The 25,164-nt window shown below is 48.0% G+C and overlaps 1 protein-coding gene across 3 annotated transcripts in view; it reads right to left on the bottom strand.

The window, feature by feature from the left end:
* The window catches only part of LOC115082141 (protein C-ets-2-like), a 28,940-nt gene extending 15,040 nt beyond the window's left edge, over positions 1-13,900 (bottom strand). For 2 of the 3 annotated variants that reach the window (XM_029586402.1, XM_029586400.1), the window contains exons 1-7: positions 13,773-13,900; positions 12,514-12,589; positions 9,108-9,224; positions 3,760-3,840; positions 3,015-3,209; positions 2,062-2,262; positions 898-1,019 (exon numbers count right to left, since the gene is read on the bottom strand). In XM_029586402.1, coding sequence (XP_029442262.1) covers positions 898-1,019; positions 2,062-2,262; positions 3,015-3,209; positions 3,760-3,840; positions 9,108-9,224; positions 12,514-12,589 — 792 coding nt within the window. In that variant the 5' untranslated portion in view covers positions 13,773-13,900. The remainder of the gene's footprint in view (positions 1-897; positions 1,020-2,061; positions 2,263-3,014; positions 3,210-3,759; positions 3,841-9,107; positions 9,225-12,513; positions 12,590-13,772) is intronic. The other variant, XM_029586401.1, reaches the window with a different exon arrangement.
* Positions 13,901-25,164: the final 11,264 nt, after the last annotated feature.

Here is a 25,164-nt window from a genome sequence, read left to right as displayed (position 1 = left end):
TCAGGCCCAAGCTGCAGAAAGCTGCACCATCCGAATAGTAAGCGCATCACGCAGTCACTGCCCTACAGATCTCAAATTATTATTATTATTATTTTTTTTTTTTTTTTAACAAAGAACTTATATACAGGGGCGCCTCGTGCCTTTTGAATAAACATTAATATTTTAAAAGTTCTTCTCCATCTGACTGGTAACCAGTGCCATGAAAACGTGTGCACCCGTAAGAACCTGCACTGCCAAATTTTGGGCTACCTGCAAGGTGGATAAAGACCCAAATAAATGGAATCACAATAATCCATCTCCCCTCCAAGGAAGGGCCTGAAGGACTGGACAGAAGGCATTTGGCCGTAACAAAAGGTTTTAAAGGAGGAGGCATTTCTAATTTAAAGAAGGAACTCTGCCCAATGTGTGACTTGGTCATCAAAGCTAATTCCTAAATTCTCTGCTTTCTTCATAAGTGGAATTGAAAAGCCTTCAAATTCTAAATGGGTGGGTCCCCTTGGTTCATTAGATCTGCTAAGTCTGATCTCAGTTTTCCCTACGTTCAAAGTTAGCCTGGTGTAAGTTGACCACATTTTAATTGAATGCGGGTAGATCAATATTGGGCCTAAAGTGGTTTTGATGTCGGATGGAACCTGGGAAAAGAATTGGTCGTCGTCAGCTTATAATCTGTACCTCACACCAAAGCCTAACAGTAACTTACAAACTGGACTAAGACAGATTGAAAAGAGTAGATCCTTGAGGAACACCAGTGGAAACCGATCAGAGATGCGTGAATTACAGAGAACAATCAGACAAGTGTGATTTAAACCATTTAAGACTTGTGCCCCGCAACCCCGATCTTATTCAGATGAGATACTGCCCATGTGACCCGGGAGTGGCTTCTCTCCCTGCACCTACCTCAGAAGGATCAGAGAGTCTGAACTCCCAGCCATTTCCAGTCCAGCTGATAAAAGCTTGACAGGCTTTGTCCTGGAGAAGCTCCAACAGGAATTGCCACAGTTGGATTGGTCCAGAACCTACTGAGGGAAATAGGCATGAGAGGTATGACGTATCGGGAGTAGAGACAGAAATCCCAGTCCGACGGAGTCAATGTGCACCACAGAAACTAAGAGTAGTAGAGTGTCTTTCACATAAAGGTGTCCACAACTTCAATGGAATCTCCTGTGTTTCAGCCCCTTCCATGCAAATCGGGGCATCCTCCAATACAATTCCTGAAAAACCTCTTCTACAAGTCTGAAAACATTTGGGAAACATGACTGCTGACTTTCTTCAATGCCTAGGCTGCTGGTTAGGCGCCTGCAGGTCATCAGGGACAAGCTCAGTCAGTCTTATGGTTTTATCCCATTGCATGTAGGAATTTGTAGTTCTTGTAAAATAAATCTATAAATTCAGAGAGGATTAAAAGTAGCATTGGCTGTCTGCCCATGGTGGCAAACATCTCGTGTCCTAAATTGATTTGTTAGGGTTGCCAATTGGCTCCATTTTTATCAGGACAGGCGGCCTGCACACTGTGACTTGCAATTCTGCTTTTCTTAGCAGAATTCAAACTTGCCTGCTGTGGGATAAAGCTAGCATTGGCTGACCATGTCCTGGAAACTTGTTCTCAATACCATGCATTGGCTTTACTCACTATGATCAGATGTGTGTGCGCTTTATTCAAGTGGCCTCACATGGCAGACAGGCTACTTTCAGTCTATGATTGGATTGTAAGAATTTGCTGCCTCGGATAATCTGAGGCCGTGGACTCCAGTCCTCAAAGGATTATGCTACAATAAAATCTTAGTCCAGTGATTTCAAACCGATCCTGAGGGACATCATCCTCTCTGGTTTTCAGGCTATCTACCATGAATATGGATGAGAGATTTGTATGCTGTGTAGGCAATGCATGCACATTTATCTCATGCATGTGCATTGTGAATAGCCTGAAAACTCAACTGGCTGGGGGTCCCACAGGACATGTTTGGGAACCACTGTATTATATAAAGGTGCCAGTGCCATCTTTGTTACTACAGACCAATAACTCCCCTTCTGGAATAATCTGTTCCACAAAGCTGCTCTTACCTGTGTGAACAGCCCTAGGTCTGCAGGTCTGAGAACTGGTTCTAGGAGCAGTACTGGAGGTAGTGGTGGACAGAGGATAGGACTGATAATTGTAGTCCATGCAGTCAGCCCATGCATAGGATCCTTTCCTTGGGTTCTGATTCCATGCTTCCCAATTCACAGAGGCCCAGGAGAAGCTCGGATCTCCAGGTCCAAAGGTGTCTGGAAGGAGGAAGCCAAGGTCTCTTCAGATTTTATAATATAAGCTCTACAGCCACGTCCCTTCTAAAACATATTGCATTCTGTCTCACTCTGCACCCATTTTGGCCAATCTAAGGAAGTCTATACACAAGTCTCTCCCAGTTTAGTGGGTTTTAAATCCCTGACCATTCTTCACATCCATTTCTCACCCACCCCGCTGCCATCTCTACTCTTTTCCCCACAATTCATACGTGCATGCTGGTCACCCAAATTCATGGAGGACCATGAGCTTCCCTATGCTGTGTGGCAGAACATCTGAAAAATGAGCCCAAATACTCAAGCTTCTGAGCATATCCCCACACCCAGAAACTTACCTCCATAACCAAGAAATCAACATCTCAAACCTCAAACACCCTGAGTCCTACTGGATGTCAGCTCTAAATTCACATATCAGAATATACCAGGGACAAACTCCTCCTGTCCGCAAATGGCACATACAGGTCTGCTTTTCAGGATATTCATAATGAATATGCATATTTGCACCCAATGGTGGCAATGTATACAAATATCTCTCATGCATATTCATTGTAGATATCCTAAAAACCAGACCTGTTTCTGGCCCACAAGGACTAGGGTTGCCTACCCCTCGTATACTGTATGATATTTAAACTCTGCCCGTATCTCCCCTTTGGTCCTGCCTAGACTTATCTGTTCTCCCCTTCACCCTTGACTCTTCACTGCAGATGGCTACTGTGGTTCCTTGGGCTCTCTACCTGGCTGCTGAGGATGCTCCTCCTGCTGTTCCCAGGTATAGCTGCCATTGGGGTGGTCAGTGTACAGCTCAGAGAATGAGTGTGGCTCCTGATCCCCTGCGGTTGCTCCCAGCAGTGTCTGATAGGACTGGCCATACACATCATAGGCTGGGACGGCACCCAGGGAGTCTCCCTGAGCAGAAACTGGGCCGGCAGCTGGCATAGGAAGAAGAGATCATTAACAGTGCTACTCAGCATCTGAAGACTCCTTCCCCAGCCTGAGAAAAGAATACAGGCCAGAAAAGTATTTCAAAAGTGTACTGTAGGGGAAGGGCCATCTCTTGACATCTTAGCCACTAAGCAGTACCTGCTCAAATACATTTGTTCAAAACACCACTGAAAATGTAATATCTCCAGGATATTTTGTATTGAAAACAAAGATGCGGCACCCGTGTTACACAGCTCGGGCTCTTCACTTGGCATGGGGGCCTCAGGTAGCCCTCAGTCTCTCTTCTTATCCAAGAGCATCAAGCACAGACTCACGTGCCACGCTCAGGCTGCAATTCTGACATGATGAGCGCCGTACAGTAAGTTAGTATAGAGCGCGAACGGGCAGGGCGCTTAATAAAGAAGTGTTTTAATTTTTACAAAAAATGGCAGAAAACGTTCAAATGCTTTTCCACTGCACGTCAACACCATAGTGGAATCGTGGGCGAACGTGGCGCGTCGGTCAGCAAGTGATGTTAAAAGCGGGGTCCAGTCTTACCCATTTCGTACGAAGCCCAAGTGGAAGATTCCGGATGCGGGGATATGAGAAAGTCCACCATGCTGGGAAAAGCCTGGGCACCTGAAATTGAAAGAACATCACTAGTTAAAAATACACCTGCGATCCGGGATTACCATTGTATCTACCAGTGATTAATAAAACATTGATCCATAAAAATAAACCTCTTGCAGTCAGAAGGACCTGCTAAACTAGGGTAGAGCAAAGGTCCACTGAGCCCAGATCCCGACTAAGCAGGGAGGGGCTTAGAGGAAACGTGAAGAACTGGTCCTGTAGCCCGGGCCATCCCCAGCAGAGCCTTCCAGTTTCCAGGAGTCTGAGTTTAGGAATGGGACGGGATCTGTGACTCTTGATCAGTATTGATCTTATCTGCCATCAATGTGTCTAATCCCTTTTTCAAACGCAGTTATACACAGCCCCCGGGTTTCTGCAGCAAGAGTTAGAAAATGCAGAGGCAAATTTGCGTCACGTTGCACATAATGTCAATGTATTTTGTATTATAAAGGTTTCCACTTGCTTCTGTGTATTAGTATGTATGTGATTTATATTCTGCCTGTTAGGCACCTCAGAGGGGATTGCATTCAGATATTGTAGATATCCCCCTATCCCTAGAGGCCCTACAAATCTGTAGATATAATTTAATTTCTTGATTTTAGGGGGTAGAGCTCTGTTATACCCTGAAATCGTATATCGGGCGCTAAGCCTGGCTATTTCCTGGATGGGGGACGACAGGGGGAGATCAGGAGCTGAGGGCTAAAGGAAGCAATGGGAAACCACGGCAGGCGGTGTGATGGGGTCTTAATCCCCTAACCCTCAACCCCTACAAATGGGTGGAGAATCTCAGGTACAGCAGCAGGGGATGAGGGACGCAGAGAGTGGTTGGGGATGAAGGGAAAACCAGGAGGGAGGCTGCTCTAGGATCCTTGGAAGGGAGAGGGAGGTTCTGGGATCTTGGGGGAACAATCTGGATAGGGGAGAAGGAAATGTCACTAACTCTGGCCCTGCTGCCCCTCACACTCTTTATCACCCCCGTTCCTGACACCCCCACCCCAGTGGCTGAGCCCCACTCTCTCCAGCCTCGCACGGGGACGGTCATTTTCAAACCGGTGCACGCATTAGTCGGCCCACACGCAGAGACCTGGCTAATCTCTCGCACACGCCTGTATATGCACGCATGCGACAAAATAGCCCGATTCTGCGGAAGGTTTTAAGTCGTGCGCAAAAGCCGCTTCTACCATATAAGTGGGGAAATTTAAAGAGAACGCACACTGATGTCCGTGCCTGTTTTTACCAGTTCCCAGCTGGGTCCTCCAACCACACCACACCCCTCCGAAATGGCTCATTTTATTTACTGACACCCGCTCTAGCAGAAGGACAGTTACAGGGCAGGGGAGCTCGGGCTGCGCTGCATCGCATAAGCATTTGTGTGCAAATGTCTGGTTAAAGTCTCAAACCGCCCTTCCCAGCCCAAGCTCACGCCCCGCCCCTTTGTAAGAAGGTCCAAGACGCGTGCGCTGCGGGGAAATACGGGCGGATCCAGACGGCTCCTAAAATCTCGGCAGGCAGCAGCCCGGCGTATTCGTGCAACTCCTGATTGAGGCGCGCTTCGGGCTTTTAAGGTTCACCATGATGAGCGGAGCACTTCTCACCCTTTCCCATCCCACCAGAACCAGAACATCCCCCCCCCCCTCGAGAGACCTCCTCTTCCTGTGCCCCCGGGGCCCCAACTCAGGCCTTGAATTGCGTAGCACTAGAGTAGTGTGCATGGGTCAAAGCATGAGCACGTGCCCCAGCGGAAGAGAAAGAGGGTGAGGGTGAGTGCAAGGCGCTGCTGCTCTACTCCTCTTGCCAGTCCAGCATCATGGGGGTGGCGGGGCACACGCATGGATCCAGGGGCCAGACGTAGGGTCCCTATTAGTGGGGATCCAGCGGGAGCTGCAGTCTATGACCCCTGGCAGCAGACACTTGCTCTGTCGGCTGGGCTGAGTTGGAAACAAGATATAAACATAGGAGAAAAGTCTCCAGGTAGCTGTGAGGGAAGAGCCATGGCACCATTGCCCCTAATGGTGCCCCTAATAGGGGCTCAAGCCATTTGAGCTGGAAGAGCAAAGGAGAAGCAGAAAAGGGCTAGGCCAAAATAGAAAAACAAAACATTTAAGGGGATTTAATTGTTATTTTTTATGTATTTAAACATTTTTACATTGCTTCTCTGAAATAATGCGCAACGTTTGTCAAATCAATCAAAAATAAAGTATAACCAATTAATATGTAACATCACCTAAACAGGTAACAAGACTTTCAAGTTAAATCCACACTGCACACAGTCGCTAGTGCGGACGTCACAAATGAGCTGGAGAGAGGGATGCCTTAGCCCTTTCACAAAAGGTATTCAGATTCAACTCCTGCTGAGCTTCTGTAGGCAGCCCGATCTATTGCAGGACATTCGTACGTTTCAAAGGGGGTATATGCTCAGTAAGAAACCCTCAGAGGGGTCCCTTATGTCTCAGTACCTGAAAAGCAAGTGCAAGAGCTTGAACGTAGCTCTCGCAACTGCTGGCAGCTAACGTAACTGATGGAATTGGCTCTTTTGGCACTACCTGTGGCCATTCTGGCTGCTACATTTTGCAATATGTGCAACCTGTGGAAAGGTTTAGATGGTAAACCTACTTATAAGGCATTATAATCGTCAATGGAGCTAACGTCTAGAGTATGTAATACAGACCTGCGTGCACGGTGATCGAAGGAAGGCTGCAATTGCCTGATCAGATGTAATTTATAGAAAAGCCTGCTGAAGCAGCACAGATACCTGCAACTGTATGAATAATGTCAAGCTTGACCCCAAAGTTTCTCACATCTGTTACAGATTTCACAGAGACCCCATCCCACATTATTCTGGAGTCCAATGATAATATCTCCTGCTTCCCCATACACACAATCTCCATCATTTTAGTATGAATAACTACCCTACTGTTCTTAAACCAATCGTTTAAGGCATCCATTGTTTTGAGAAGGGTCATATTATCATTGCTTACTACCTTAAGCAAATTGCTGGGTAGACTAGAAGGACCATTTGGTCTTTTCCTGCTGACATTACTATTTTATTATGTGTCCCCATTGGTATTAACCCAACTCCCTCTTGTCCCAGATTCTTGCTCTCAGCCAAAAGACTGTCCTCAGCTCATAAGGCCAAAAAGAGATCAAGCATGATATAATCTAGTTTATTTGATCTGAACAAAACACAGATTTTCCCTATTTTTTAAATTCAGCAGTTCTGGCCCTGTCTGCTGGAAGGGTTATGGGTCATTGGGATCAAGCATTTGCATATAGTGGGAATGTAGATACCTGCATGACCTCTGGCTCTCGAATAAATCCACAATTATGGCTATCATTGGTCATCTCGTCTCAGAGGTGGCCAACTCTGGTCCTCAAGAGCTACAACAGGCCAGGTTTTCAAGATATCCACAATGAATATGCATTAAATAGATTTGCATACAAAATCACTCATGTATATTCATTAGGGATATCCTGAAACCCGACTGGTTTGTGGCCCTCGAGGACCGGAATTGCTCACCCCTGGATTTGAAGACAGGGAGGCCAGCTCCAGTCCTCAAGAGCCACACACAAGCCAGGTTTTCAGGATCTCTATAATGCATATGCAAGAGAGATTTGCAGGCACTGTCGCCATTGTATGCAAATCTATCTCATGCATATTCATTGTGGATATCTTGAAAACCTGGCCTGTTGTAGCTCTTGAGGACCAGAGTTGGCCACCTCTGAGACGAGATGACCAATGAGAGCCATAACTGTGGATTTATTCGAGAGCCAGAGGTCATGCAGGTATCTACATTCCCACTATATGCAAATGCTTGATGAGTGTGATTTGTATGCAAATCTATTTAATGCATATTCATTAGGGATATCCTGAAACCAGACTGGTTTGCAGCCCTCGAGGACCAGAATTGCTCACCCCTATTCTAATCATAACAAATTAATCATCAATTAATTCAGTTACTAGTCACAGGGTTTGCTATTGCTTTTCTCTGTGGATTTTTGGTAACAAATCTTAGAGTACAGAGAGGTAAAGTAGAATAATCCTGTCCTATGAGAGCCAGACTGTTCCTGGCATGGCTCTCTGATTTCAGACTAAATCAGTATTCAGTTATGGTCCTGTAAATGTATTTAATTTTCTGTACCCTTGGTTCAATTTATCTGCTCATTTATACTGGGGGCAACTCTGACTGCGTAAAGAGGTTACAAGAAAACCAACCAAAATCCGCTGCAGCAGCACTGGAGCTTTGTTTGGCACAGCCCAAAATCCTGTGCTGGACTCCAGAGCTGCAGGGCTCTGCTGACCATGCATCTGCTGGCCCCAAGTCAGTGCAACCAGGGACTTGTCCTTCCAGCTTCTCTAGGACAAACTCGGGGTTAAAAGCAGACCTGGCTCAGCCTTAACCTAATCAATCAGAATCTGCCCATCACAGCTTGGTCCTCTGGCCCTGCTTTCGCCCTATTGCCTGCAGGGAGCGGTTGTGCCTGTCTCTCGTGGCCATATCAGATGCAATGAGATAAGCAGACCATGCCAGTGGTGTTCCTCCTGTGAGACAGTGGCTTGAGAGAAGCTTTAGTAAAGGGCTCATGTGAATGTGGTGTCAGAGATCCTGGGATCGCTCAAGCTTTCTAAACTGTGGGTTCAAAACTCTGAAACAGCAAGACAAACCTGGAAACATCTCAGCTACAAGCAGGGAATCGTTTGGAAATCTTTGTACCCCGAGGACCTCTCTCTAAAGTCTTTGCCTCAAATACATTGATTTTTGAGTTTTATTAAGATGCAACCTAATTTTGAAAGTCTCGGGGGGATAGTCAGTAGCTTGCATACTGTTTAGCTGGTGCTGACGAGTGGCCCAGTTCCTGGATGGAAACCTTGCCTCAGCCCTGGTTTTTGAATTTGCACCCCCTGTGTCTCCCATTGGGAATGATCACTAGAGGGAGTGAATGCAATAGAAGTAGGAATGTGAAAAAGTCAGAACAGGCCTGAAGGTCCCCCCTCCAGGAAGAGGAGCCACTCGGCAGCGCTGGGGTTGGCACAGAAATTAGAAGTCACATGGACAAATCAACAAGGGTAGGCTGAGCCAGTTCTGGGTCCATCTCCTCCCAGTCCTCTAGGATTTGTAGTCCATTTAAGTAAATTAGAACTACAAGTCCCAACAGGCACGGCGGCATTGGCCTGAGTCAGCCTGCCCCCTTGGGCCGTTCAGGCAAACAATGGTAGAGTTGCTCTGAGAGAGGGGAAGGAGACTGCGGCTTAGTCTAGCACTGCCTTGCCGTTTTACCTTTTACTCTGCGCTGGAGCTGAGTCTCTTTCCCAAATCTCTGCAGATTCTCTAGACAAGGTCTGTTTCTCGGTACCACCTTCTCCAGGAGGCAGGCGCCATCGTCAAAATCAAAATCTTCAAACAAGAGAAAGGCAAGCAAGAGATTACAAAGAAAACATAAGAACAATTATTGGGGTTGTTGTGTGATAAAGTAATATTCAGCGCCTCTATCCTAGAGGGATATGAATGAAGTATTCAATTACCTGCAAGCTATAAACGTTTTGAGAAAAGGCACAATCAGAAGAAAAATGGTACAAGGGCATGGACAGACCTCATAGAAAATGTGGTGAAGGAAGGAATGGTTTGAAATTCAACAAATCATGGGACAGGCACAGAGGATCCTTAGCTGTGAGGGAGTGAGGGGTAAAGCCTGGGATAAGCACAGAGGATCCTTAGCTGTGGGGGAGTGAGGGGTAAAGCCTGGGATAAGCACAGAGGATCCTTAGCTGTGGGGGGAGTGAGGGGTAAAGCCTGGGATAAGCACAGAGGATCCTTAGCTGTGGGGGAGTGAGAGGTAAAGCCTGGGATAAGCACAGAGGATCCTTAGCTGTGGGGGAGTGAGGGGTAAAGCCTGGGATAAGCACAGAGGATCCTTAGCTGTGGGGGGAGTGAGAGGTAAAGCCTGGGATAAGCACAGAGGATCCTTAGCTGTGAGGGAGTGAGAGGTAAAGCCTGGGATAAGCACAGAGGATCCTTAGGTGTGAGGGAGTGAGAGGTAAAGCCTGGGATAAGCACAGAGGATCCTTAGCTGTGGGGGAGTGAGGGGTAAAGCCTGGGATAAGCACAGAGGATCCTTAGCTGTGGGGGAGTGAGGGGTAAAGCCTGGGATAAGCACAGAGGATCCTTAGCTGTGGGGGAGTGAGAGGTAAAGCCTGGGATAAGCACAGAGGATCCTTAGCTGTGGGGGAGTGAGAGGTAAAGCCTGGGATAAGCACAGAGGATCCTTAGCTGTGGGGGAGTGAGAGGTAAAGCCTGAGATAAGCACAGAGGATCCTTAGCTGTGAGGGAGTGAGAGGTAAAGCCTGAGATAAGCACAGAGGATCCTTAGGTGTGAGGGAGTGAGGGGTAAAGCCTGGGATAAGCACAGAGGATCCTTAGGTGTGAGGGAGTGAGGGGTAAAGCCTGGGATAAGCACAGAGGATCCTTAGCTGTGGGGGAGTGAGGGGTAAAGCCTGAGATAAGCACAGAGGATCCTTAGCTGTGGGGGAGTGAGGGGTAAAGCCTGGGATAAGCACAGAGGATCCTTAGCTGTGGGGGAGTGAGAGGTAAAGCCTGAGATAAGCACAGAGGATCCTTAGCTGTGAGGGAGTGAGAGGTAAAGCCTGAGATAAGCACAGAGGATCCTTAGGTGTGAGGGAGTGAGGGGTAAAGCCTGGGATAAGCACAGAGGATCCTTAGGTGTGAGGGAGTGAGGGGTAAAGCCTGTGATAAGCACAGAGGATCCTTAGCTGTGAGGGAGTGAGGGGTAAAGCCTGGGATAAGCACAGAGGATCCTTAGCTGTGAGGGAGTGAGAGGTAAAGCCTGGGATAAGCACAGAGGATCCTTAGCTGTGAGGGAGTGAGAGGTAAAGCCTGGGATAAGCACAGAGGATCCTTAGCTGTGGGGGAGTGAGGGGTAAAGCCTGGGATAAGCACAGAGGATCCTTAGCTGTGGGGGAGTGAGAGGTAAAGCCTGGGATAAGCACAGAGGATCCTTAGCTGTGGGGGAGTGAGGGGTAAAGCCTGGGATAAGGACAGAGGATCCTTAGCTGTGGGGGAGTGAGAGGTAAAGCCTGGGATAAGCACAGAGGATCCTTAGCTGTGAGGGAGTGAGGGGTAAAGCCTGGGATAAGCACAGAGGATCCTTAGCTGTGGGGGAGTGAGAGGTAAAGCCTGGGATAAGCACAGAGGATCCTTAGCTGTGAGGAAGTGAGAGGTAAAGCCTGGGATAAGCACAGAGGATCCTTAGCTGTGGGGGAGTGAGAGGTAAAGCCTGGGATAAGCACAGAGGATCCTTAGCTGTGAGGGAGTGAGGGGTAAAGCCTGGGATAAGCACAGAGGATCCTTAGCTGTGGGGGGAGTGAGGGGTAAAGCCTGGGACAGGCACAGAGGATCCTTAGCTGTGGGGGGAGTGAGGGGTAAAGCCTGGGACAGGCACAGAGGATCCTTAGCTGTGGGGGGAGTGAGGGGTAAAGCCTGGGACAGGCACAGAGGATCCTTAGCTGTGGGGGGAGTGAGGGGTAAAGCCTGGGATAGGCACAGAGGATCCTTAGCTGTGGGGGCAGTGAGGGGTAAAGCCTGGGACAGGCACAGAGGATCCTTAGCTGTGGGGGAGTGAGGGGTAAAGCCTGGGACAGGCACAGAGGATCCTTAGCTGTGGGGGAGTGAGGGGTAAAGCCTGGGACAGGCACAGAGGATCCTTAGCAGAGGTGGGAATGAGGGATAAAACTGGAGGAGATTTTGTAGGCTGTAAGGTATAGCAGTAGTAAATGGGCAGAGACTGGATGGGAGTGGCAGTTTTTTTGCCATCATATCCTATGTTCTCACTAAATACAGCCAAAAAAATGAATCAGGGAATATCTTACATAATTCATTTTAACAGGAGATTCCGGGAGATACAATCCCCCTTCTCCCACCTCCAATTTATGATAAAGCAAAACGTTTGGTACTTATGTAGCCAATTAATTTTCCAAAATAAATATATTTCCACATATTCTGTGCTCAAAACAGAAACCAAGATTTGGGCTAAAAAAAAGCATTAAAAAGCAGGCGGGCCTGGCTCTGAAAGAACTCAAAACCTGGCTTTTCCAGTCAAGCATTCAAAGATCTCACCTATTACATATAGTGCACTATATTACATATAGTGCACTATCAGGCACTCACTGAAACCTTTCCGATTATCACCCAGTATCTATTCATTCCCTGTGCATGATTTGAGCACAGATATGCATCTCACTATATTGCAGATCTGGATTGTAATAAGCTGCTGTTTCGGAACCAGTTCCAGTTCAATGCTTTAGATGCAAGAGGTGGTTGTAAACGTTAACCGGAGTGAAGGCAGTTTCTGCTCTACCTCGGTATAAAAACTTCTAAATAAACAAAGTGCAGACTTGATGATTCTGTTTGTTGTAATTAAGAACTGAATTAGCTACAAGTGATGGTTTGCTCATGCTGCAGCTTTAAGCCAGGCTTATCCTGCCTGGGCAGCGATATCTGCAGGACCTCTCCCCGGGAAAGTAGGGGGCTAGCTCGGCCGATTTGCTGTAAGGGAGCGCATTAGAGGGGGGAGGGTTTAATGTGATTGCGGAGCTGAAATGCGCGGAGAACAGAAACCTGTGCGGGGAAGTTTTAGACAGGAGAGGGGGAGAGAGCCCGGGTTACTCACCCAGCCCTGCCCGCTCCAGGGTGGGCACCTCCTGAAGAGCCGCGTCCTCCGGGTACAGGAGGCAGGGGGGCTCCATCTGCAGGGAGAGCGAGGAGAGGAGATAAGGCCCCCCCCAGCAGCAGCAGCAGCGCTCCCTCCCCCCCCCCCCCGCTCCTGCCGCTCAGCTTCCTCTCCTCCTTCTCGTTTCATTCCGCCCTCCCTTCCCATTCACTTGCCTGCGCTCCCTGCTTTTTTGTGGCTCACTTTAACCGTTTCCCATCCCTTTCCCTTTTCTTTCTCCTACTCTTCATTTTTAATTCTTTCCCGGTGTCTCTATTTCTTTCCTTTTCCTCACTCTTGCCTACAGCGGGTTTTTTTTTCATCCTGCCTTCCTTTCCTCACTCTTTCATGCTTTCACTTTTTCTCTCTTAGCTTCTCATTCTCTCGCTCCTGCTATTCTTTTTTTTCCCTGATCTTTTCATTCATTTTCTTCTTCTTCCTGGCTATCATTAGCCTTTCCCCTCATTGCATTTTTTGCAAAGAATAAAAAAAGGGCCCTGAAGTGCAATAGGAGAGGGGGAGGGGGGCACTGACTGACGGGATTAGGAGAGTGAAGGAGCTTGCACCAGTACTCAGAGTATTAATGCTCCTGGGCCGGGACACTGAAGGGATTAGGCGAGTGCCCGAGCTTGCACCGGTACTCAGAGTATTAATGCTCCTGGGCCGGGACACTGACTGAAGGGATTAGGAGAGTGCCCGAGCTTGCCCCGGTACTCAGAGTATTAATGCTCCTGGGCGGGGGGGGGGGGGGGGGGTGGCACTGACTGAAGGGAATAGGAGAGTGCCCGAGCTTGCCCCGGTACTCAGAGTATTAATGCTCCTGGGCGGGGGGGGGGGGGGGTGGCACTGACTGAAGGGAATAGGAGAGTGCCCGAGCTTGCCCCGGTACTCAGAGTATTAATGCTCCTGGGCCGGGACACTGACTGAAGGGATTAGGAGAGTGCCCGAGCTTGCACCGGTACTCAGAGTATTAATGCTCCTGGGCCGGGACACTGACTGACGGGATTAGGCGAGTGCCCGAGCTTGCACCGGTACTCAGAGTATTAATGCTCCTGAGGGGGACACTGACTGAAGGGATTAGGCGAGTGCCCGAGCTTGCACCGGTACTCAGAGTATTAATGCTCCTGGGGGACACTGACTGAAGGGATTAGGAGAGTGCCCGAGCTTGCCCCGGTACTCAGAGTATTAATGCTCCGGGGGGGGGGGGGGCAGCCTCTTACCTCCTCGGTCCTGCCTGCGCTCGGGACTCCTCCGCCTTTGACAGCTGCCGCGCGCGCTCCCGCTCAGGGTCTCCCCCCTCCGGGCAGCCCCTTTCATACACAGCGGGCCGCTCTCCTATTGGACGGCAGCCTGATGACGCGATCCCTGCCGCCAGACTTTACTCTGGGAATAAGTTTCCGTGACGTCACGAGGGGGGCCAGGAAAGCTCATAAATCAGGCTCGGTTTACCCTTTTATCGGCCCCCAGGAGGGCAAGGAGAGAGAAGGCTCAGATTGCTTTGAAATTAAAAATAAATAAAACAGAACTGGAGATGGGGGGCTGCTTACGTCGCATCCTGCCAGCCGCAGAGATAAATCCTCAAGAGAGCCCCCTACATGCCCCCCTCCCGGATTTGGGGTGAACCGGAAAGGAGTTCCGAATGCATTAAGAGACCTGGTGCACACAGGAGAAATCAGAGCTGGCAAACCTCAACTTGTGATAAACCTCACCATAAAGCTAGGATCATAGCCTGGGACCATCAGTGCCAGGACACTAAATACTACCAAGCCTATGCTTCTGTGTCTTCCACATGTGCTAGGATACTCCTTGCCCATTTATCTAGCGAGATATTCTTCACATTTCTTCAATTCTTTTGCTTCCCTATGTTACTATCACTGCCTGTACCTTATACCCTGCACATCTCACTTGGCTGCATTCTCATGTGAACTCTCCCACACTTGCCACAATGAACCATATCATTATTTCCGTATGGAACAAGTCCTGAACTCCTTGGCTGCAAAGGTGAGCTATAAATAAACGACGATGATGATGGCCTTGGAGGATCAGGAAGCCCCTTGTGCTAGAACACAGTGGGGCTGTTTTAGTAAAGATTCGCACCAGATTTGCCCCTATGCAAAACTTGTCTCGGATTTGTCAATTTAAAAATTCGATTGTTCTCAATGGGGAAAAGACACAGAAGTTCATATTCAGCTGCTGCGCAGCTCACTTAGCTGGATAAACGTAGTCAGCTAATATAGCCCATATATTCAGCAGTTTCTTCTGGTTTTCTGTACACGTGCCTGGTGCCGGCCGAAATTAACTCCTGCCTTTGCGTAGGTGCTAATTTCCGAAAGTAAAATGCGTGGCTTGGCTGCATATTTTACTTTCTGTATTGCGCGGGTATTACTAATAGGCCCATCAACATGGATTTGCCTGTTGCAGGCGCTATTAGTTTTGGGGGGGGGGGGGGGGGGTTGGCCGTGCGTTTTCCACGCATTATTACCCCTTACTGTATAAGGGGTAAAAATAGCGTGTCGAAAACACGCGGTCAAACACAGGCTAACAGCGCGCTCAGCCTGAGTGTACTTTACTGCATCGGCCCGTACGTGAGCTGCTCCCTGGAATGCCTTGGCCCGCCTGCCAGGAAACCATGTAGCCGGATATCTAGTTATCTGCCTTTCAGCGGGGTTGGATCTTCAGCTGCCGCCTCTTAGCCAGGTTAAGTCCTAACATTCAGCTAAGTAGTGCTGACACAACCCAGGGTAATTATTGTCTGGGAACAAAATCAGTGTCCACTTCTAATTAATGAACCTCTAAATATTCCCAAATCCTCGATTCTAGAACCGTAAATACTTCCAAACCCCGAGGACTCAAAGACTCTGGGGTGAACGCTGAAAGAATTTATATGCTTGCAAAAAGCTTGTCCACATCTACCCGCTCTTTTATAGACATCGAACCTACGTGCATGTTCTCGCTTCAGCTCGCGCATCTACACAGAGCAGGGTTACATTTCTAAAATGCTATTGTCTAAGAGGCTTATGCTAGCACAATTTTGCACCTGCTAATTACACGATTGATAGCAAACGGATCTGTTGACAATTATTGGTTGAATGGGAGGACTGGGTGAATTGGAGGGATTTGAGCTGGGAGACTGGGAAGGTTTTGATAACCTGGAGAAGGACTGGGAGGAATCAGAAAACCGGTCATTTCAATTAGCTGCACACGTTTTAAAATACATCAACTAACACATATAACTCGGAGTTTACACATGATGCAAGCTGCATTTTTTGGTGTGTGTAAAATATACTTGCCTAAATTTCTAAAATAGGCAGGAAACGTACGTGCGTTCAGTGCTCTGCACGTTTTCACGCGTAAGCATACATAGTGCGTATGATGGGGACAGACGTACATGTATTTTAGAACCTGCATGTACCTGATACGCGTAGGTTAGGAAATTCTGTGGTAGATCCTCACACCGCGCTTCTATGGGGCCATGCGGAGTTGTTTGAAAGTTATCCTCTATCTGTGCTAGAAGGTTAAACGCTACCATCCCTGGAGATCCAGGAAGCCTCGGTGCTTAAAACACTAAGGGGCCAATGTAATAAAATGTGGCTAAACTTTAGCGGTGCTGAAAGACTGGTTAACTCCCATTGCGGGAAGCCGATAGTAAGCAGATGCCTCGGGAGTTTTAAGAAAGCCGGCTAACGGCCCCAGCGCAGCTCATTACATCGGTCCCAGCAGGAGGAGCACACGGAGACGTGATTTGTGGTGCGTCGCGCTGAAAAGGCCTCCCCGACAGGCAGAAAGGGCCCAGTCCCAAACTGCCCCACCTGCAGGAGGCAGTTAAAACCCGTGGAAGTTACACCAATTTTCCAAGCAAACTTACATACGTGCATAGGTCCAGCCACGGCTGCTATTGTGCGTGAGCAAAGCTCTGGGGAGATTAGAAACGTGACTACAAACCCCACCCCAGCCCTAAGGTCGCCTCCGCTCAGTCCAGGCCCCAGGAGCAGAGGTTTACAGCCTGACCGGGCTGGCAGATCTGTGGGGTAAGGCACTGTTTTAGCCCAGTAAAAGCGACCCTGCCTGTGGCCAGCACCGAAGCAGAGAAATCAGGAAAGGTGGCGGCTGTAACGCAGGCAGGGCAGGTCAGTGTAAAGGGGAGGGAAGAGTCCCCAGGTGCACCCCAGACCCAGCAGATCTGAATCCAGGACCCCCACACCCAGGCACCCCAGGTCAGGGGCACAATCATGCAGCAGCGTAGACTAACACCAGCCCTTGTTCTCTCAGATGCAGGATAGAAGGCCTGAGAGGTCCAGGGCTGGGGCAAGGGTACTGGGTGCACCAGGCAAACCTTCTGCCCTGTGCCTGCCCTCCCTGCCCCCTGGTCCAGAGCCCGGCTCCAGCCCTGACCTCATTCACTCGGACAGGCCCCCCTCTCTTACACACACTTAGGTTCCTTGCACACACTCTTACACAAGCTCCCTCTCTCTCTCTAGTCCTGGGGGAATTCTGCGCTACTGCGGAGCACAGAATTTGCGCAGAATTCCCCCCCCGAGCAGAATTGCCGATTTCTGCACAGAAAATAGCAAAGGAGGCCCCGGCATGCTGCAAATGGAGAGTGCGAAGACGAAGGCCCCAGCGCGCCATTCACGGTGAAGATGGAAGGCCCCAGTGAGAGAGAATGGATGTGAGAGAGGGGAGGGGAGGGTGAGAGAGAGAGAGGGAGAGCATGGGAGGTAAGAGAGCGGGGGGGGGGGGAGATGCTTGAATGTGGGTTTCAAAGAGAGGGAGCCTATATGAGGGGAGGAGGTGTGGAGGAGGGGAGGGTGTGAGCGAGAGAATGGGAGATAAGAGGGGGGCTGGGGGGATGCTTGAGTGTAGGTGCCAGAGAGAGGGAGCCTATATGAGGAGATTGTGAAGGAGTGTGTATGTGTGTGAGAGACTGGGAGCTGGTGTGTGTGAAAAAGGGATTGTGTGCATGTGAGGGTGCTAGCCTGTGTGAAGGGATTGTGTATGTGTGAGACAGAGCCTGTGTGAAGGGGCTGCATGAGAGAGAGACATAGGTAGCCTGTGTGAGGATGTATGTGTGAGAGAGAAAGGGAACTTGTGTGTGTGTGTATGCAAGATAGAGGGACCCTGTAGGAGGGGATGTGTATGTGCGAGAGAGTGAGGGAGCCTGTTATGAGGGTGTGTGTATGTGTACTAGAGAGAGGGAGCATGTGTGTGAGAGAGGGAGGGACAAAGGGAGCCTGCGTGAAGAGCAATACTGAGAATGGGGTCAAACTCTAGGAACAGCAATAGAGTGGAAGGGGATGAGCCTAGAGGTGGAGAGGAGAGATACTGGTAGGTGGAGGAGTTGGGGCCTGAGAGAGCAAAGTGGCCAGGGGAGTGGAAGGGACACTCTTACAGTGAATTTCTAGGGAAATTCTGCTCAAAATATTTAAAATTCTGCATCTTTAAGTAATAACTTTTTTCTGTATTAATTTAAAATGCCATGTAATTTGTGTTATTTTGACCAATATAAAGTTTGCAGAATTTTACATTTTTTGCACAGAATTCCCCCAGGAGTATCTCTCCCACTAACACCATTACTCTCTCACGCACACACACACACACACACACACACACACACACACACACACACAAATAGAGACACCGCTCGCGGCCCACTGCTTCTCTCAGCCGCGAGCAGGATGGGCGCTGCTTGTGGCCCCACACGGCTGCTCTTTGCTGCCCCCTAATGGCTGGCGCCCAGGCAACCACCTAGTTCACCTATTGGGACAGAGCAGCCCTGGAGAGGCCACAAGGCAAGGCTAGAGCAGAAGGTCTAAGGCACTCCAATCCAACTCTTCATTTTCAGACCATTTCCACTAATAGCAACTGATGGTCTGAATGAAGAGTTAGATTGGAGTGCCATTGTTTGATTGAATACATTGTAGGGAACGTACATATTACAGTTGTAAAAGCTTTGCACCAGATGAATGGACCTGATAGAAGATCAGATGCTATTAGTGGAAATGGACGGCCGGACGTATTAGTGAACTGCCGTTTTGAATGTGATGATGTCAGATTGAAGAGCGGTGAATCGTCTTGATAGAAGACTGGATACTGTCAATGGAAATGGAAAAACGGACTTGTTAGAGAACTCCCGTAATGGACCTGATAGAAGATCAGATGCTATTAGTGGAAATGGACGGTCAGACGTATTAGTGAACTGCTGTTTTGAACGTGATGACGTCAGATTGAAGAGCGGTGAATCGATTTGATAGAACACTGGATGTTGTCAATGGAGATGGAAGAACGGACTTGTTAGGGAACTTCCGTAATGGACGTGATGACGTTAGATCAGAGAATTTGGAGATTGGTTGAAGAACTAGAATCATCGTGGTTTAAAACATCGTGGCAAAGTTGGAGTTTTTGGGCTTAAGTGGGCAGAAACAGATGGCTGTGCCACCGTGGAACAAAATTTAGAATACCAATAGAACTGCCGCATGAGTTAAAGTTTGGTTGGACAAGGAAGATTCTGACTTCGTGTAATGAAAGATCTACAACCCCTGAGGAAAAATCCGTGTAGGATTTGAAACGCGGCCACGTTGGGAATCGGAAAGGCTGTACAGATAAGTCGGCATATGTTTATCTCAATTAAGAAGTTGGCGAGAACTGTTGGTAATTGGAAAGGCTGTACAGATAAATCAGCATATGTTTAATCCATTCAATAAGTTGGTGAGATCTATTTGCAAGGAGCAAATGTACAGTTAGAAGCCTTGAAAGGAGATATTCATGAAATGGCAGATTTTTAATTCACGCACATAAAACTTCACAGAAAAACACATTGGCTGGTGGAGGTTACAAGAGATATCACCCGGTGGGGATAAAATATGGTATGAAACTTTCCTCTTCAGCTAAAAAAAATTTTTTTGCTTTTTAAAAAAAACTTGTTCTGAAAAAATGTCATAAAACATCTGCACAAGATACCCTTTTGGGAGATTAAATTACTTTTTGAAAGTTTAAAGCAGAGAAAGATCAAAAAATAATATCCAAGTATCTGAACTGCAAGGTACAAGGGGTAAAGAAGAAGCATTATGGGTCGTCCTAAAAAACAAAGATGGTGCATCTGTTTTTACTGGTGTGGTTTACAGGCCTCCGATTCAAATAGAAGAAATGGACAGAGATCTGATCAAAGACATCCGAAAGGTGGGAAAGAAGGGAGAAGTGAAGCTTGGAGATTTTAATCTACCGAATGTAAACTGGAGGATCCCTTCGGCGGAATCTGTGAGAAGTAGAGAGATAGTGGATGCCCTGCAGGGGGCTCTGCTCAGACAAATGGTAATGGAACCCATGAGGGAGGGTGTGATCCTCGATCTAGTGCTCACTAATGGGGATAGCGTCTCCAACATCCGGGTAGGTGCCCACCTGAGCACTAATGATCATCAGGCAGTGTGGTTTGATATTGCAAACAGGATACAGAGAAGTCACTCGAAGACCTGAGTTTTGAAGTTCAAAAACACAGACTTTGTGAAAATGGGGCCGTCCCTGGAGGTAGAACTAGGAGACTGGGAGAAAATGGGAGAGGTGGAACAACAGGGAGACACAGAGGCGTACTAAAGTGTGTGGGGTGGAGGGGTGGGGGTGGCAAGAGGCCAGTCCATCCCGGGTGCTAACAGGGAGAGGGATGCCATTGCCATGGTCTCGCGGCGACGCACATAAGTAATGTGCTGGAGGGGTTCCTACTCCCCACCAGCAAAAGTGAGGCCCTGTGGTGCCGCCAGCCTTTCCCCAGAGCCCACGGCAGAAGAAGAGGCCATGCTGTGCCGCCAACATTTCCTCCGAGCGGGTGGCAGATGAAGAAACCCTGCTGTGCCGCTGGCCTTTCCCCGGAGCTGGCGGCAGATAAAGAAGCTCTGCTATGCAACCAGCCGCCGAAGAAGAGGTCTAAAATGTGTGTGAGAGGGCAAGAGATTAGCCCTGTGAGAGTGAGTGCTTGTGTATGAGTGTGGGGGGGGGGGGGTGTATGAGAGGGTGGGTGTGATGAGCAGGTGTATGTATGAGTGAGAGGGTGTGTGTGTGTGTGTATATGAAAGGGTGTGAGTGTGTGTGTGTGTATGAGAAGGTGTATGTATGAGTGAGAGGGTGTGTGTGTATGAGAGGGTGTGAGTGTGTGTGTATGAGAGGGTGTCTATGTATGAGAGGGTGTATGTATGAGTGAGTGGGTGGGTGTGTATATGAGAGGGTGTCTGTGTATGAGTGAGAGTGTGTGTGTGTGTGTGTGTGTGTGTGTATGAGAGGGTGCCTGTGTATGAGAGTGTGTGTGTGCGTGTGTATGAGAGGGTATGAGTGTGTGTGTGTATGAGAGGGTGCCTGTGTATGAGAGGGTGTGAGTATGAGTGAGATGGTGGGCATGTGTGTGTATGAGAGTATGAGTGTGTGTGTGTGTGTTAGTGAGGGTGTGTGTACGTGTGAGGGTGTCTTTGTGTGTGTGTGTGTGTATATATATAAGTGGGCCTGTGTGTGTGTAAGTGCCCATGTGGGTTTCTGTGACAGAGTGTGCCTGTGCCTCTATTTATGTGTGTGAGAGGGGTTAAAATGTTTACACTTTCCTCCAATCCACAACAATCTCAGGAGGATTGGAAATCTAAAGTTCCCAGGTATGGAGAGCAAGATATTTTTTTTATCCTTGTTAGTTTTAAATATTAGATGTGATGTATCTGTTATTCTGAAATATTTTATTAGTGTTTGGTAATTCTATTCATCATCTGTTTTGATATTTATATATAATTTTTTAGTATGGTTTTACTGTTCTGATTGATTTATATGGCTTGATTGTATTGTTTTGAGGAATAGTGATGTTCTGCTTTTCCAGGTCCGCCGGGTCCATGGCCTTGGCAAACTGTTGGGATTGTGGAGCCTCGGACCGCGTGGGAGCCATGCCGGTGGCCGACTGAGTCGGAGCGTGCCGTGCTGGCAGGCAGGAGGTCCGTGGAGCACCGGAGCAGGTAGGGGAGACCCAACAAAAATGGTGTGGGGTCAGTATCAGAAAACCTAGGAGAGGCTGAAGGATCTAAATATGAATACCTGGAAGAGAGGAGGTGCAGAGGAGATAGGATACAGGTCTTCAGATACCTGAAAGGTTTTAACGATGCATAAACTTCGAACCTTTCCCGTTAGAAAGGAAACAGTAGAACTAGGGGTCATAAAATGAAACTCCAAGGGGTCGACTCAGAACCAATGTCAGGAAATATTTCTTCACGGAGAGGGTGGTGGATGCCTGAAATGCCCTTCAGGAAGAGGTGGTGAGGACAAAGGCAGTAAACAAATTCAAACGGGCATAGGATAAACACTGTGGATCCCTAAAGGTTTGTGGATGACAATGAAGAAAAGGGTGCAGGGGGTAACCTGCACGGAGCGGCAATTAGTGCCCTTAACAGAAGGCATGGGGGGTAACCTGCACGGAGCGGCAGTTACTTCTCTTAACAGAAGGCATGGGGATTACTACCCTTATCCAATTAGCCTTGACACAACTGCGACATCACTCTCTGCTTTGATGGCAGGATGGGCGGGGGGGGGGGGGGGGGGTGAGGGTAAGGGGTATTGGATTGCTAAGACAGCTATCGCTGGGCTCTTACTTTTATGGTTTGGGGAACTGACACGCTGACATTAGGAATGAAGCAAGTCCAAAAGCAAAGGACATTCAAGCAGCATTGTCTTAATCATCAAGAAGGCTGCTCGCCCCGTTAAAATGTTGCTAGCAGTGATTTTGTTGTGGGTTTGATAGTTGCTTGGTTTTGCTTGTAAGTATTATTATTCTTAACGTAAGGTTTGAGAGTAACCTGCACGGAGCGGCAGTTACTACCATAGGAAATTTGCTGGGCAGATGGGATGGACCATTTGGTCTTTTTCTGCCGTCATTAAATATTACAACGCTCTAAAAAATATTCAGCAACTCTGTTATAAAGTTGCAATGCTGAGAGCCAAAAACGTTTTCAGCAAAAGAAGCATGAAATAAATGCAAAATCTGAGAATCAGTCTGCTGGCAGGAGTATGACTTAGCAGGTGCTTTATCAGGAAGCCACAGATTCTGCAGTAAGCGTTAGAGGCTTAGAAGCTGAGACTCGAGGAAAAGTCCCGTACGATCTTTGGCACTAGAAAAATCTGGGTTCAATATGTGCGGCTTCCAAGCTGGACAGCTCACTAGCCGGGAAGGCATTTCCCACTGTTTTATCCCGCTTTTGCTCCTAAATTCCCAGTAATTGCCACAAGTAAATGCCAGAACCCATCGTCCCCCCCAATAAGAGATCCTTCCCCTCCGCAGACCTCGGGGCAAGGCATGAAGAGCTTCCTCTTATTTCAAGTGCAATCCCGAGACCTTTAATAACATAAGGACCAAAAGAATTCCAGAGCAATTCCTTTGAGTGTTTTGTTTTTTTCCAATAAAAGTGCAAATACCCTCTGATTGTACCAATATAATTTTCTGGTTTCCCTAATGAATACGCATGAGATATATTTTCGTGCACCACCTGCAAAATATGAAAACATATCTCATGCATATCCATTCTGGATATCCTGAAAACCCAACTGGAAAAGATGAGGGGAAGAGCCAAGGAGCAGTTTGAGCAGCACAATATCCTATTAATAAGGTTGACCCACAGAGGTGGGATACTGCAGCCAACTCTATGTCCAGGGACTCTACATGACCACCAGGTCCCCTAGTTTAACATAGATAAGTTTCCAGAGATAGATCTATTTTCTTCCTGCAAAGGAAGTTCAAGAAAAGTTCAGTGAGTTTTGCTCGAGCATTGCTCAACAGGGGCGGTGGTTTTCTCTTTGAAGGGGATAGAGCCAGTGCTTCTGCACAAGGCGCACAGGGTGTGGTGATCTGGAAGCTGGAGAAGATGTAGAGAAGGACCAGAGGATTCCTAACCAAGGAGTCCATTCCTGCATAGGTGTCGGAGCGCGGGTGGGCCACCCGGGCCCGTGGGCTGGCTTCCAGAAGTGCTGGGGTGCAGTGGATTCCTCCAGGCCGGCTTGCTCTCTGTAGGGGACGCATGCATTTCTCTCTGCATGCCTCACCCTGGCCTCACGAGACGTGCAGAGCTGTGTGAGAAGACAGCATGGGTTGTCGAGTTCTGTCCTGCATCCAGCGTCTGCTTTCATAGGGGTTTCCATTTCAGTTTTTGATTGTACTTCGTGGTCAACCATTCTGTGTTTTATAAAGGTCTTTCTGGGTTCTGCAAGGGTGAGCAAGCTGGGATAGTCTGCTGGTATTTAGGGATCTGTAGCAATCTCGTTCATTAGCTTTCTCCTACAGGAAGTGCATTGGTGTGGTAGGTCGTAGTGTAATGTTTGCTGTGCTGCCTTTTCAGAGGTGGACTCCTGAGAGTTAATGTTGTTATGGTATGGCAGATTTGTCTCATATGTCCTGAACGCTTTGGCTTATTGTACATTTCACAATGTGCCCAGTAGTGGAGAAAGTCTGTGCTTCTGTTATTTAAATGACACCAGAATTCTTTTGTATGGTGAGGTGGAGGGGAAAATATCCTGCTCTGTCCCGACTGTTTGAGTGTGTGTGTGTGTGTGTGTGTGTGTGTGAGTGTGTGTGTGTGTGTGTGTGTGTTGTTTGAGTGTGTGTGTGTGTGGTGAGTGTGTGAGTGTGAGTGTGTGAGTGTGTGTGTGTGTGTGTGTTTGTTTGAGTGTGTGTGTGTGTGAGTGTGTGTGTGTGTGTGTGAGTGTGTGTGTATGTGTGTGTGTGTGTGTTGTTTGAGTGTGTGAGTGTGTGTGTGTGTGTGTTGTTTGAGTGTGTGTGTGTGTGTGTGTGAGTGTGTGTGTTGTTTGAGTGTGTGTGTGTGAGTGTGTGTGTGTGTGTGTATGTGTGTGTTGTTTGAGTGTGTGTGTGTGTGAGTGTGTGTGTGTGTTTAAGGTGTGTTGGGTAGGGGGTGGATACAGAGTACACCTTTACAGAACTGGAGGTGCAGGGCTTGTTGTTGTATTTTTGCAAATACAATGACGAGAATGAACCTCACTCTTAAGCCAGGGTCCAGCAGGTTGGGGACGATCTGACTCCCTGACATTTACTGCTAATGTCCTTCTTACTACTTGCATTGGGTCAAAGAGCTGCTTTCTGAAGTGTGGCATAGTGTAACGTCATTTATACAGGCAAGGATTCAAGGCGAGCTTAAAAGTTCTTTTTAATCTGGTAATGATGCCCCCAAAACAATGAGGACAGTTTCTGTATCTTGAGGCCCCCATATTCTTGGTCTCTGGTTACCTGATGAACTCCGTGCATAGCACAGAGCAGGCACTTACGGTAGCACTGATGTCTATTAGTAAAGGCTGCTTTACTCATTTTCTCCTGTACCACTATGCCTGGTTTTCTAGCATCAAGCTTTTCATTGGTTGGTCTGGGAATTAATAATCATACTCTGATTTATGCAAAAAATGTATGTAAGAAAGAAGGATATTTAACTAAACACAGAGTAAGAAATTGGGTGGGGTAGGATGCTGACCCTGCATTAGTGAGATTTGAGAAGTAGAGGGGAATTGCAGCTTGCAGCCTCCCAGCACTGAGGTGGTGGGTGGACATGTAAAGGGTTTCTTATCAAGATCACTGAGAGTCAACCAGAAGGACTTAAACAA

This window comes from Rhinatrema bivittatum, unplaced genomic scaffold (assembly GCF_901001135.1).
Source record: "Rhinatrema bivittatum unplaced genomic scaffold, aRhiBiv1.1, whole genome shotgun sequence".
In the NCBI taxonomy this organism is placed as follows: Eukaryota; Metazoa; Chordata; class Amphibia; order Gymnophiona; family Rhinatrematidae; genus Rhinatrema; species Rhinatrema bivittatum.
The sequence above is the reverse complement of the archived record's forward strand: the minus strand, read 5'-3'. Positions and strand labels throughout refer to the sequence as shown.